Source organism: Tachypleus tridentatus, chromosome 7 (assembly GCF_004210375.1).
Source record: "Tachypleus tridentatus isolate NWPU-2018 chromosome 7, ASM421037v1, whole genome shotgun sequence".
NCBI lineage: Eukaryota > Metazoa > Arthropoda > Merostomata > Xiphosura > Limulidae > Tachypleus > Tachypleus tridentatus.
Window position 1 is genome coordinate 98,762,934 of NC_134831.1, and position 13,792 is coordinate 98,776,725.

At 31.7% G+C, this 13,792-nt stretch overlaps 1 protein-coding gene across 3 annotated transcripts in view; it reads left to right on the top strand.

The window, feature by feature from the left end:
* The first annotated feature begins 3,048 nt into the window (after positions 1-3,048).
* Positions 3,049-13,792, top strand: part of Ufd1 (ubiquitin fusion-degradation 1-like) — a 38,409-nt gene continuing 27,665 nt past the window's right edge. The window contains exons 1-5 of one of the 3 annotated variants that reach the window (XM_076513247.1): positions 3,094-3,401; positions 5,762-5,876; positions 8,480-8,512; positions 12,783-12,904; positions 13,600-13,730. In XM_076513247.1, the coding sequence (XP_076369362.1) occupies positions 3,399-3,401; positions 5,762-5,876; positions 8,480-8,512; positions 12,783-12,904; positions 13,600-13,730 (404 nt within the window). In that variant the 5' untranslated portion in view covers positions 3,094-3,398. Of the gene's footprint in view, positions 3,402-5,761; positions 5,877-8,479; positions 8,513-12,782; positions 12,905-13,599; positions 13,731-13,792 lie in introns of all 3 variants that reach the window. The other 2 variants (XM_076513246.1, XM_076513248.1) reach the window with 2 other exon arrangements.

The following is a 13,792-nucleotide window of genomic DNA, read 5'->3' on the forward strand; positions in this document are numbered from 1 at the left end:
TGATGTATTGTTTAGATAGTTCTGGCGTATTATTTAGATAGTTCTGGTATTATTTAGATAGTTCTGGTGTATTATTTTTGTTCTGATGTATTTTTTATTTGGCTTTAAACACTGAAGATGGAATCTGTAGAATATTGAAAATTTTATCTCTGTTCCCTTCTGTTATATGAATCTATTTCTTCATTTTTAACATAGATATGCTATTAACTGTCAAACATTGTTTTCCTTCGAACACACCGATTACCAATGTCCTGATATTACCATATGTAAATGAACTGTTGTTTGTATGCTGTGCCTCTGAAAAATAGAACTTTAAAAGTCAACCTTGACGTTTGCTTTCTTCGGAATGCAAACTTTAACACGTTATTCGAAAGCTATTAGAGCATTATTTTCAAACGTTTATTAAATAACATTTTTAACCTCTTACGTCAATAAGATTAGTTTCCAAACATAGTTTATAATTTACATTTTAAAATTATATATATTTTAACTTCCTAATTTACATATACAAATACGTAAAGAATTTGAAATATAGATATGCTAAATATAAAGCCCCCCATTGGCTCAGCTGTATGTCTGTGGACTTACAATGCTAAAAACTGGGTTTCAATACCCGTGGTGGGCAGAGCACAGATAGCCCCTTTTGTAGCATTGTGTTTAATTCAAAACAACAATGCTAAAAACCGGATTTCGATACCCGTGGTGGGCAGAACACAGATAGCCTATTGTGTGGCTTTGTGCTTAATTCAGAAAACAATAAAAAAGACAACACCTAAATATGAAATAAGAACCTCCCGCCTCCATGATATGTTGTCAAGGCTGTACGAATTAGCTCCATCAAGTGTTGATTTGTAAGGACTGTTCGATGCTTCGACTTCACAAACTTCATTATAAAGTACAATAATTCACAACACTATGTTGTGCTGAGAATTGAGATGAGTCGCACCCTGGGTTTCTTCAGTTTAGGATATTTTACTCCTGGAACTTGCTTCCAGAACTCAATTGTAGAATGGAATTTATTGATCATCTTTAGATCCAGGTTCTTATGTAGTTCTATTAGTTCCATTTCCACAACAGATGATTTTGTAACTAGTTCGAGAATTGGACAACCATCATTGATCACATCAAAAGTGAATGGATTTTCATGAAAGACAAATCAGGGCTTCAGCTTCTGCAAGTCCTCAAACCTGTATAGAAAATTGTCAAGCAGTTCTTATAATTTATCTCTGTATTTTTCCAGTTTGTGGTCTTTTATTTCAATATCAGGAAATGTATTTACTCTCCTTTTGAGATTGGGAAAGTAACTGAAGTTTCTTCACAATATGTCTCTTTAAAAAAATTCTTATTTTATTCTGAAAGCTGAAAATTGTCTGAGTAAAATCAGAAACAATCTTATCCATCCCCTGGAGTACCAAGTTGAGAATTTGTAGATAATTCATTAAATCAGTAAGGAACATTAGATCTTCCATCCATTCATCATTTCCTAGTTGAGGATAGAATCTTTTCTTTTCTTTAACAATAGTAATAATAGGCTCCAACAGATCCACAAACCTATTTAATATATTGCTGGTATACAGCCACCTCACAATGCAGTAGAAAGAGATATCACTGAATTTATTTTCAAGCTCGAGTTCTTCCATAAATATTTTGAACTGTTGGTGGGTCTTCCCATTTAGACGTATAAAATTGCCATTTTAAAAACAAGTTTCATAACATCTTCATACTTGAAGTATCTGGCTGCCAACTGTTTACGAGGAATAATACATTGAACAGGGAGAAACTCTGGAAAGCTGGGATCACTTTTCATAAGTGCAATTAATCCAGCATTTTTTCCCCACCATTGCAGGTGCTCCATCTGTTGCAACACTGACGAGTTTATCCAGTGGAATATCAGAATTTCTTAAGACTCTGTCAAACGCATTTTTAACGTCAACACCACAAGTTGTTTTTTTTTTAGTGCCACTAAGTCCAACATCTCTTCTTTCACAGTTATATCAGAGGAAACATAACGAACAAATATAGCCAGTTGTGGATTGTATTGTATATCCATAGATCCGTCAAGGGCTAAGCTGAAAGTAAGGGAATTCTTGAAATCATTTTGCATTTTGCCTGCAACATCAGCACTGATCAGGGAGATACGTCTCTCTGTAGTGTGACGTGAAGCTGATGTTTGTGCTATTAGTCGCTGAGGTTTTGTGTTATTTGTGGATCTAACATTGCAACAACTTCAGCTATATTCTTCTTAACAACTTCACCACCAGAATATGGGCGTTTAGCACGAGCAATATTCCATGATATAACAAAACTAGCTTCAGTCGTTTTATCAACTTCCTCACTGAACGTTGTCAACAATGTCTGCTGGCTAGGCTAATCAGTGGGATTTTTAACATAGTTAACTTGTTTTTCCGTAATTCTGATTTAGATGGATAATCAGGCGAAACCTTTTTTGATTTGTTTCATACATTAGTCAGTAGTACAAACTCAAGGAGGCCCGGCATGGCCAGGTGGTTAAGGCACTCGATTTTTAATCTGAGGGTCGCGGGTTCGCATCCCCGTCGCGCCAAACATGCTCGCCCTTTCAGCCGTGGGGGCGTTATAATGTTTCTGTCAATCCCACTCCTCATTGGTAAAAGAGTAACCCAAGAGTTGGCGGTGGGTGGTGATGACTAACTGCCTTCCCTCTGGTCTTACACTGCTAAATTAGGGACGGCTAGTACAGATAGCCCTCGAGTAGCCTTGTGCGAAATTCAAAAACAAACAAACATGCTCGAAAATACCACTGGTCTGTGGATAAGTAAATTAACGAAACGAACGCCTGAAAATTAAATGAATACTTCGGTTCAGATTAGACATCATATTGCGTTATGTGATTTATTTATAAAAACTTAATTTAAGCGTAAAAAAGGTGCTCGCAACTTTATATAAATTTTGATGAGTGAATACTGATATAAAATACTGTGTGAAATCTTAACTAACAAAAACCATAATTTCAGGAACTTGAATAATTCAATTTCCCCTTTAACGGTTTTATAAGAAAGATAGGAAACTTATACATTAATACTGAAAAAAAGCTTAAAATACTGAACTAAGGATTTTTTTTAGAAAATTATCTCTCGAAACAAGAAAGAGATGAATGCACAGAATGATTTGTCTGTTTATATCCGTTTTCTATTAGTTTTAAAATAAGTAAATATGCTGTATTGGGAGTAACTGTGCGCATATCAAAATATCTTCAATACTTGTTTGGAGTAGATGGGACGTGCGAGTGGATTGAAGTTACGCGACTTTATTAAAATACTTAACATTTCATTAAAAGTCTTTCACCGAAGTAGTTGAGTGTGGGTTACGTTCGTGATTTTGATTGCTTTCTAGGCCTAACTAATTGACATTATTATATAATGGTAGGCAAAAAGAATCGTTTTTTCAGTTTTATTATTGTGACCCTAATTCTGACTCTGTGGTTTACTATTATAAGTTAATATTGTGAAAGACATGCATTTCTAATGTCGATAACAGATTTTTCGTCATAATTATAATGGCAAACTGAAGTAACAATGGTTAATATCCATAATATTAATTATTGTTACTTCAGTTAGTAGTACTACAGCAGAGTTCCAACTACTGTTACTGTTGTTCAGTTATTATAAATAGTGTTAGACGAGGCTACTGGTTTATAATCTTTATCTGATGGAATCGAGTAAACCTAAATTTTGACTGTTTTTGTTATACAGTGCCTTTGAGTATTAAGTTGTATTTTTATACATATTGTTTAACTTGTTTTATTGTTGGGTTGTTTATTATTATTATTTTATAAAAATAATGCGTAGTTCATTCGATATAATGGTAGCAAATTAACTTCTTTAATGTTTGTTGATACAAGTTGTAGGCCAAAGTTCCCCCAAAAAAACATTTCAGTAGAAATCCCTCACAAATGGTACACATACACAATTTACTTGAATATTACATCATCATGAAATGAACTTTCTAGGACTACTTTCATGAATATTCTAGATATACCATCATCACTATGATAGCAGCTTCTGAAAAACAAGTAAATTCTAATATTAAACACTGTCCCATTTCTGGACTCTTGACATCTCTTGAATAATCCTGATGCAAGAATAAAATAATGCACTGAGCTCTTCATTTACAAAATTTTTTGTTGGTTTTTATTTACTGAGGGTTATGATATAAAGATACTTCATATTTTTGTAACTTCATATTTAGACAGTGAGAGGCTCCATTCTCATTATAGAACTTAAGAAATACCCCTTAACTACCTACTTTTAAAGATGTGTATTGAGGACTTGAGCATGCAAGAATTGATTTGATTTGGCCTGTTAGAGACATCACTGGCAACCTGAATGTTATTAGGCCTAATAAGAAGAACTTTAAAACTGTAGATCTATATTTGCTTCTGGGTAAAAGTTTTGAACTTATGGAATGACTTTCCTTGTATTGTCATGTGACTTGTTACAGTTTGATGAGTGGGTATTTTTATGTACATGTACATTTTAGTGGTTGATTTTCATTTTTCTTGTTGATGGGGGAGTGACTGAGGAACTGTGCTTGTAAGGTACATAACAATGTGGGACCTGTTGGTCCGTCTTGGCTGTTTCGTCTTCTGAACTAATTTAGAATAATAATAAAATATTAAAGCCAGCTATTATCATGCTTATAGTTATCAATGCACTGTCTGTAGAACGTCTGAAGGCAACCCATTCCAAAGGCCATCTAACCTGTTTGAAAAATAAAACTATCTTAGCTGAAGTTAATTCTTATCTTGTCTAAATTTATATTTGTGACCTCCAATCCTAATATTCTCACTGGTAGTTATTAAAAAAATGTTGATTTATCAACATTATCACATCAGTTTATAAACACCACTGTCAGATCTTCTATGACACTTCATCAAGAGAAAACACTTTGAGAGATTTCAGCCTCTCATATAACAACTCCTCCATTCCAGGCACCATTCTAGTAACCCTTTTCTGAACCACTTTTAACAATTGAATGTCCTTCCTAATATAAGGAGCCCAAGACTGAACACAGTATTCCAAATGTGGCCTTTCAGTGACTTGTACAATTAAATTATATTTCTTTGTAACCGTTATCTTGCTCATTGTTATATTAGTAAGTCATCATGTAAATGAACTTTGTACATTGTTATATTAGTAAGTCATCATGTAAATGAACTTTGTACACTATTGAACTAATATTAGTAAACTATGTCCATAGGTTTTTTTATTTCAGTTTATCAATTAGAAGAAATCTGGTATTAGCTGTGGATTTCTTTATCTTTTAGTTTTTGTTCACATACAGTGGTGGATTTAAGGTTGTGTGGACCCTGCATTTCTTAATGCTTTTGTAAATTATCAATAGGACCCCATTAAGACCATTGGCTATGGGACTGAGCCCCCTCTAGCCCTTATCTAAATATGCCACTCTATATATATCTGTTATTGCAATATTGTGTATACATTTCATTGAGTGCTAGTAATTGCTTAACAGTTATGTATTGTTGACTCCATAGCAACATTCTAGTAGTAGTATTGTGAAGGCCATTTCTGGTGGTGTTGCCCACATGTAAGAACAACAATGTGGAGAAATGTTATTCTGGTTCAGGCTGGTCTGTTTAGTGTGATTTCTTTCTTTGGAGTTTGAAAAGATGTTTAGGCCATTTAGATTTTATAAAAGGTAATGTGTATTTAACTTATGTTCATACTACATAGACTTGTAGTAATAACAAATTTGTTTTCAGTTTTCTTTTAACATGTTCCCCGAGCCCATGCGGCCTTTCAACACTCAGTATCGCTGTTATTCAGTGTCCATGTTACCTGGAAATGAGCGACATGATGTGGAGAAAGGAGGAAAAAGTAATATCTTCTTGTTGTTTTAACATCAATTTTTCTCATACAAACTTACTTTTGTTCTAGTGGAACAATATTGAATATATTTACACTCTTTGTAACTATCCATTCACACAGGGTTGTTAACAAAAAATGCAAAACCAACAATTACAATGCTGCTATGACCAGCTCTGGTGTTTTATGAAAGTTTCTTACACTTGAATATATTTTTCACAATACATATATATATTTCATCTGCATGTTTTCCGATGTTTTGCATTCCTACAAAGTCTTGTTTTTGTAATTCTACATTTTATAGTGTTATTTTAATACAATTTTTATTCCTGTTTATTATACACACTGAATTAATTTTCTGTACATGTCGGTTTATTATACACTGAATTAATTTTCTGTACATGTAGGTTTGTTATACACACTGAATTTTCTGTACATGCAGGTTTATTATACACACTGAATCAATTTTCTTTACATGCAGGTTTATTATACACACTGAATTTTCTGTACATGTAGGTTTATTATACACACTGAATTTTCTGTACATGCAGGTTTATTATACACACTGAATTTTCTGTACATGCAGATTTATTATACACTGAATTTTCTGTACATGAAGGTTTATTATACACACTGAATTTTCTGTACATGCAGATTTATTATACACACTGAATTTTCTGTACATGTAGGTTTGTTATACACTGAATTTTCTGTACATGCAGGTTTATTATACACACTGAATCAATTTTCTTTACATGCAGGTTTATTATACACACTGAATTTTGTGTACATGCAGGTTTATTATACACACTGAATTTTCTGTACATGCAGATTTATTATACACACTGAATTTTCTGTACATGTAGGTTTATTATACACTGAATTAATTTTCTGTACATGCAGGTTTATTATACATACTGAATTAATTTTCTGTACATGTAGGTTTATTATACACTGAATTAATTTTCTGTACATGTAGGTTTATTATACACTGAATTAATTTTCTGTACATGTAGGTTTATTATACACACTGAATTAATTTTCTTTACATGTAGGTTTATTATACATACTGAATTAATTTTCTGTACATGCAGGTTTATTATACACTGAATTAATTTTCTGTACATGCAGGTTTATTATACATACTGAATTAATTTTCTGTACATGCAGGTTTATTATACACTGAATTAATTTTCTTTACATGTAGGTTTATTATACACACTGAATTAATTTTCTTTACGTGTAGGTTTATTATACACTGAATTAATTTTCTTTACGTGTAGGTTTATTATACACACTGAATTAATTTTCTGTACGTGTAGGTTTATTATACACACTGAATTAGTTTTCTGTACGTGTAGGTTTATTATACACACTGAATTAGTTTTCTGTACGTGTAGGTTTATTATACACGCTGAATTAGTTTTCTGTACGTGTAGGTTTATTATACACGCTGAATTAGTTTTCTGTACGTGTAGGTTTTTTATACACGCTGAATTAGTTCTGTACGTGTAGGTTTTTTACACACGCTGAATTAATTTTCTGTACGTGTAGGTTTATTGTACACGCTGAATCAATTTTCTCTACGTGTAGGTTTATTGTACACGCTGAATCAATTTTCTCTACGTGTAGGTTTATTGTACACGCTGAATCAATTTTCTCTACGTGTAGGTTTATTGTACATACTGAATCAATTTTCTCTACGTGTAGGTTTATTGTACACACTGAATCAATTTTCTCTACGTGTAGGTTTATTGTACACACTGAATCAATTTTCTGTACATGTAGGTTTTTCTTGCTGGTAATTGCCCTTGTTTTTTTGTAATATAAAATGCTGAATATTTATTAAGTTGTTTTAATAGTTTATAAGAAATTTCACCAAACACAAACATTTTCTCTGTTTTAAATGTAAATCAATCAATATGCTATGTGCAGTTTATTGTGTATATCAATCAATATGCTATGTGCAGTTTATTGTGTATATCAATCAATATGCTATGTGCAGTTTATTGTGTATATCAATCAATATGCTATGTGCAGTTTATTGTGTGTATCAACAACTTGGTGCTTAAATTATGCTGTTTGAAGTTACTGTCATAAGGGTATTTGTAAAACCATGAGCTGGAGACTCAGATGTGTTAGTAAAAAGAACCGAGTCACACTTTTCTTAAAAGCATTTCTTATTTCTCTGCCCCCTTAATCACATACAATGTTTCAGTGAAGTTCTGTTACATTTAGTGTATTCAATAGTAGAGTATGCATTACAACACTAATGGGATAAAATATCACAACTGACTCACTTTTGTGAAGAAATTCTTACATCAGTGGGATAGAACTGAAAGTTAAGGAAAACCAATACTTCTGGTATGAAAATTTCATTTTTTCATGAACTTTTTGTTTAAAGTTTAAATATATGTATGGACTTAAGAGAAAGTTAAATGCCTAAAGGTTTTCCCATTGTTTATCCATTAGTTTTGTCTAAATTTAAAAATTGTCACATGTGCCACTGTTGTTATCTTGGTGACAGACTTTGGTCATAGATTTTGGTTTGTAGTAAAAATTTATCTTTGATTGTCTCAGATACAAATGTCTGAACTATTTTTATATTTCTCTAGTTATCATGCCTCCTTCTGCCTTGGATCATTTGAGTAAGTAATTGTGTGATTCTGAATACGTTAAATAGTAAAATATGTAAGGAAAGTACCTGGTTTCAGTTTTTGGACATGGGTGTGAAATAAATAAGGTGATTGGGTTTCATAAGTTGCATTATTGTGTTCTGTAGGTGTGTAAATTGTCAACCAAACTTCTAACAAGAAAAGACTTGTTCCACAAAGCATGTACTAGTTAAAATTAGTCAAAATAAATGTTACTTTCTTGCAATTTACTGCTTTTACAGTAAGTAAGATTAGCTTTACATTATCAGTAAGTAAACTCAAAATGAACATTCCTAAGTGGCAATACCATAGCTGGAAAAAATTAGTTTTAAGGGTAATTAACTGATATATTTCTGTTAAGATTGCAGTTATTAAACTTAACTTACTACTCTTTGATATTGTTTATCTGTAGGTAATTCCAGAAACATTCTTTGTTTAATCTTAAGATTTAAGGTTTTTTAAATATTTTGATAAATTGGACAAACCTACTTTTGACATCCAGCTGGTAATTAGTTACCTTCAGATATTGAATATTTTTTTCAGAAATTTCTTTAAATGTTAAGATTGGTTAATTTAAAGTATGATACAAACAATAAAGGTTTAGTTTTTATTACATTGTTTTAACTTTCATATTTGTTGTTACTTTCTTAATTTTTAATGATGAGATATTTTTGAAAGCTTACTTTACTTTTTTTCATTGTATGAAAAATTATTACTTTTAAAATCTCCATATTTTTACGAGATAATTGTCAGGTTATTTTTTGTGACTAAAAATGTCTTTCATTGCTTAAAATCTAATTTCATCAACTAAGGATGGGATCAGTTATAAATAGTTCAACTAATTTGGCAATCTGATATTAAAAATGTGTAAGGTGCCTCTAAAAACGCACTTCTAAAGAGGCACCTTAGGAAATGACACCTTGTTAAATGGTTTAAATAAAATTTATTTATATTACAATCCTTGAAGGAAATGTTTTATGAAACTTTCATATTCTAAGGAAAGGACTTCTTCATGCACAAATAAGTTCATGACACCTTCATTCTCTAAGGAAAGGACTTCTACATGCACAAGTAAATTCATGACACCTTCATTCTCTAAGGAAATTTCTTATGCATGCACAAATAAATTCATGAAACCTTCATATTCTAAGGAAAGGACTTCTTCATGCTAAAATAAATTTATGAAACCTTCATATTCTAAGGAAAGGACTTCTACATGCACAAATAAATTCATGGCACCTTCATTCTCTAAGGAAACGACTTCTACATGCATATATAAATTCATGACACCTTCATTCTCTGAGGAAAGGACATCTACATGCACAAATAAATTCATGACACCTTCATTCTCTAAGGAAAGGACTTCTACATGCATATATAAATTCATGACACCTTCATTCTCTGAAGAACTGATTTCTACATGCACAAATATATTCATGACTCCATTCTCTTAGGAAAGGACTTGTACATGCACATATAAATTCATGACACATTCATTCTGTTAGGAAATTTCTTATACATGCACAAATAAATTCATGAAACCTTCATATTCTAAGGAAAGGACTTCTACATGCACAAGTAAATTCATGACACCTTCATATTCTAAGGAAAGGACTTCTTCATGCACAAATAAATTCATCACACCTTCATTCTATAAGGAAATTTCTTATACATGCACAAATAAGTTCATGAAACCTTCATATTCTAAGGAAAGGACTTCTTCATGCACAAATAAATTCATCACCCCTTCATTCTCCAAGGAAATTTCTTATACATGCACAAATAAATTCATGACACATTCATATTCTAAGGAAAGGACTTCTTCATGCACAAATAAGTTCATTACACCTTCATTCTCTAAGGAAAGGCCTTCTTCATGCACAAGTAAATTCATGAGACCTTCATATTCTAAGGAAAGGACTTCTTCATGCACAAATAAATTTATCACACCTTCATTCTCTAAGGAAATTTCTTATACATGCACAAATAAATTCATGAAACCTTCATATTCTAAGGATAGGACTTCTACATGCATATATAAATTCATGACACCTTCATTCTCTAAGGAAAGGGCATGTACATGCATATATAAATTCATTACACCTTCATTCTCTAAGGAAAGGACTTCTACATTCATATATAAATTCATGACACCTTCATTCTCTAAGGAAAGGACTTCTTCATGCACAAATAAGTTCATTACACCTTCATTCTCTAAGGAAAGGCCTTCTTCATGCACAAGTAAATTCATGAGACCTTCATATTCTAAGGAAAGGACTTCTTCATGCACAAATAAATTTATCACACCTTCATTCTCTAAGGAAATTTCTTATACATGCACAAATAAATTCATGAAACCTTCATATTCTAAGGATAGGGCTTCTACATGCATATATAAATTCATGACACCTTCATTCTCTAAGGAAAGGGCATCTACATGCATATATAAATTCATTACACCTTCATTCTCTAAGGAAAGGACTTCTACATTCATATATAAATTCATGACACCTTCATTCTCTAAGGAAAGGACTTCTTCGTGCACATATAAATTCATGACACCTTCATTCTCTAAGGAAATTTCTTATACATGCACAAATAAATTCATGAAACCTTCATATTCTAAGGAAAGGACTTCTCCATGCACAAATAAATTCATCACACCTTCATTCTCTCAGGACCTTACTTGTACATGCCCAAATAAATTCATCACACCTTCATTCTCCAAGAAAAGGACTTCTACATGCATATATAAATTCATGACACCTTCATTCTCTAAGGAAAGGATTTCTACATATAAATTATTGACACCTTCATTCTCTTCGGAGAGGACTTCTACATGCATATATAAATTCATGACACCTTCATTCTCTGAGGAAAGGATTTCTACATGCACATATAAATACCTGACACCTTGATTTTCTAAGGAAAGGGCTTCTACATGCACAAATAAATTCATCACACCTTCATTCTCTCAGGAACTTACTTGTACATGCCCAAATAAATTCATCACACCTTCATTCTCCAAGAAAAGGACTTCTACATGCATATATAAATTCATGACGCCTTCATTCTTTAAGGAAAGGATTTCTACATGCACAAATATATTCATGACACCTTCATTCTTTAAGGAAACAATTTCTACATGCACAAATAAATTCATGAAACCTTCATATTCTAAGGAAAGGACTTCTACATGCACAAATAAATTCATGACACGTTCATTCTCTAATGAAAGGACTTCTACATGCATTTATAAATTCGTGACACCTTCATTCTCCAAGAAAAGGACTTCTACATGCATATATAAATTCATGACACCTTCATTCTCTGAGGAAAGGACATCTATATGCACAAATAAATTCATGACACCTTCATTTTCTTAGGAAAGGTCTTGTACATGCATATATAAATTCAGGACACCTTAATTCTCTGAGGAAGGGACTTCTACATTTTTATATAAATTCATGACACCTTCATTCTCTAAGGAACTTATACATGCACAAATAAATTCATGACACTTTCATTTTTCTAAGGAAAGGGCTTTTACATGCTCAAATAAATTCATGACACTTTCATTCTCTAAGGAAAAGACTTGTACATGCATATATAAATTCATGACAATTTCCTTGTACATATCTATAAACCTTTAAGAAAATGATGTATACATGCACAAATAAATTCACAGCAATTTTACTGAACATGGATACCCAGTGTGATAAATTAATGGTAATTTTGCAGTGAAAATTTTACTTTTTTTTTGGTTATTAATACTTTGTTATTCATTTTACTTGATGATGGAGATGTGCGACTAAGTGTTGTTGACAATTTTGTTAGTAAACAAATTGCATCTTCATTTTATCATGACTGTAAGCTCTTTCTTTGTCAAACAATGAATGTATTAAGCACAAAATAATAATGTACCAGCAACTTTGTGTCTGACAGGTTTCATCTGTCAGACATAAAACTGAAAAATGTGCAGTATGGTGATGGAATTGTGTTTTCTAATTTCTTGTAGATGTAGTGATGTGAGTCTGTATTATAGAAAATAAATGTAAAACATATCTATTGCTTGGTCTTTTTGTGTAACAATTTATTTGTGTTTAAAGAATAGCCTTAGGAAGATTATTCCATTGGGAATACTGTTTTCAAAATATATCCAATAGTGTGTTTATATATATATATATATATATATATATATATATATTGAAATTTTAAGAAATGTGTACATAATAATATTGTTAATATTATTTGTCCATTTTAGCACGATTAAACATTGTATATCCTATGCTGTTTAAACTTACCAACAGTAAGACAAATAGGGTAACTCACTGTGGAGTATTGGAGTTTGTTGCTGATGAAGGAAAAGTATACTTGCCTTATTGGGTAAGGCTTTTTAATTTAAAAAAATGCAGTTTTATTAACATCTTCTTTTGCATGAAGTTCTCTGTGATCACAAAGAAGCTTCTGTATGTACATGAATGTTACATGTAACTTACAGTTCCTGGAATTTCATAAAACTAATTCGTCTCCCACATTTTTAAAATAAAGATCACTTTAACATTACCATTTCTGAAATTACTGTATGTAACAAAATTTTTTCTTGTTCCTGGGTGGAAAGTGTTATTTCCCAGTTGCTTATGCCTAACGTAAATGGAAAAGACCTATTTTTCTCTTCAAACTTTGCTTTTGTGACCTGGGAGGATATAACAAAAACATGATGGGAAACTATATTTCGGGGCTGATACTTGAAAGTGATTTACATTACAGTTGCAAATCTCGAAAAACTACTCACTTTTAAACATTTTTGTATAACTTTAGTATAAATACATGTAAATCATGATTCATATGTTGTTTTATTCAGACCTTGTGTAAATAAAAATGTGTAAAATTATGGTAATGTTTAATAATAAGTAATTATTTATTCTGTATCTTTAATAACTATTTTATTAACTTGAATGAACTTATTTAAAACAATTAGAACTAACAAGATTTTATTCTTGTTGTGTTCTAGGTTTGTGATATATCTAACATTTTAAGCTATGATATCATAAAATTAAAAAAGCATTGTGTTCTGTCAGATGATGAGGAACTTATTGCTAGAAGAAGGTGGCATCCTTCAAGTTGAGAGTGCAACATTACCTGTAGCAACTTTTTCCAAATTTCAGCCCCAATCTGAAGATTTCTTGGACATTACTAATCCTAAAGCAGTGTATCCTTTTTAACTTGTAGTTGGTTTAATCTGTACCTCCTTTAGTGACCAATGATGTGGTT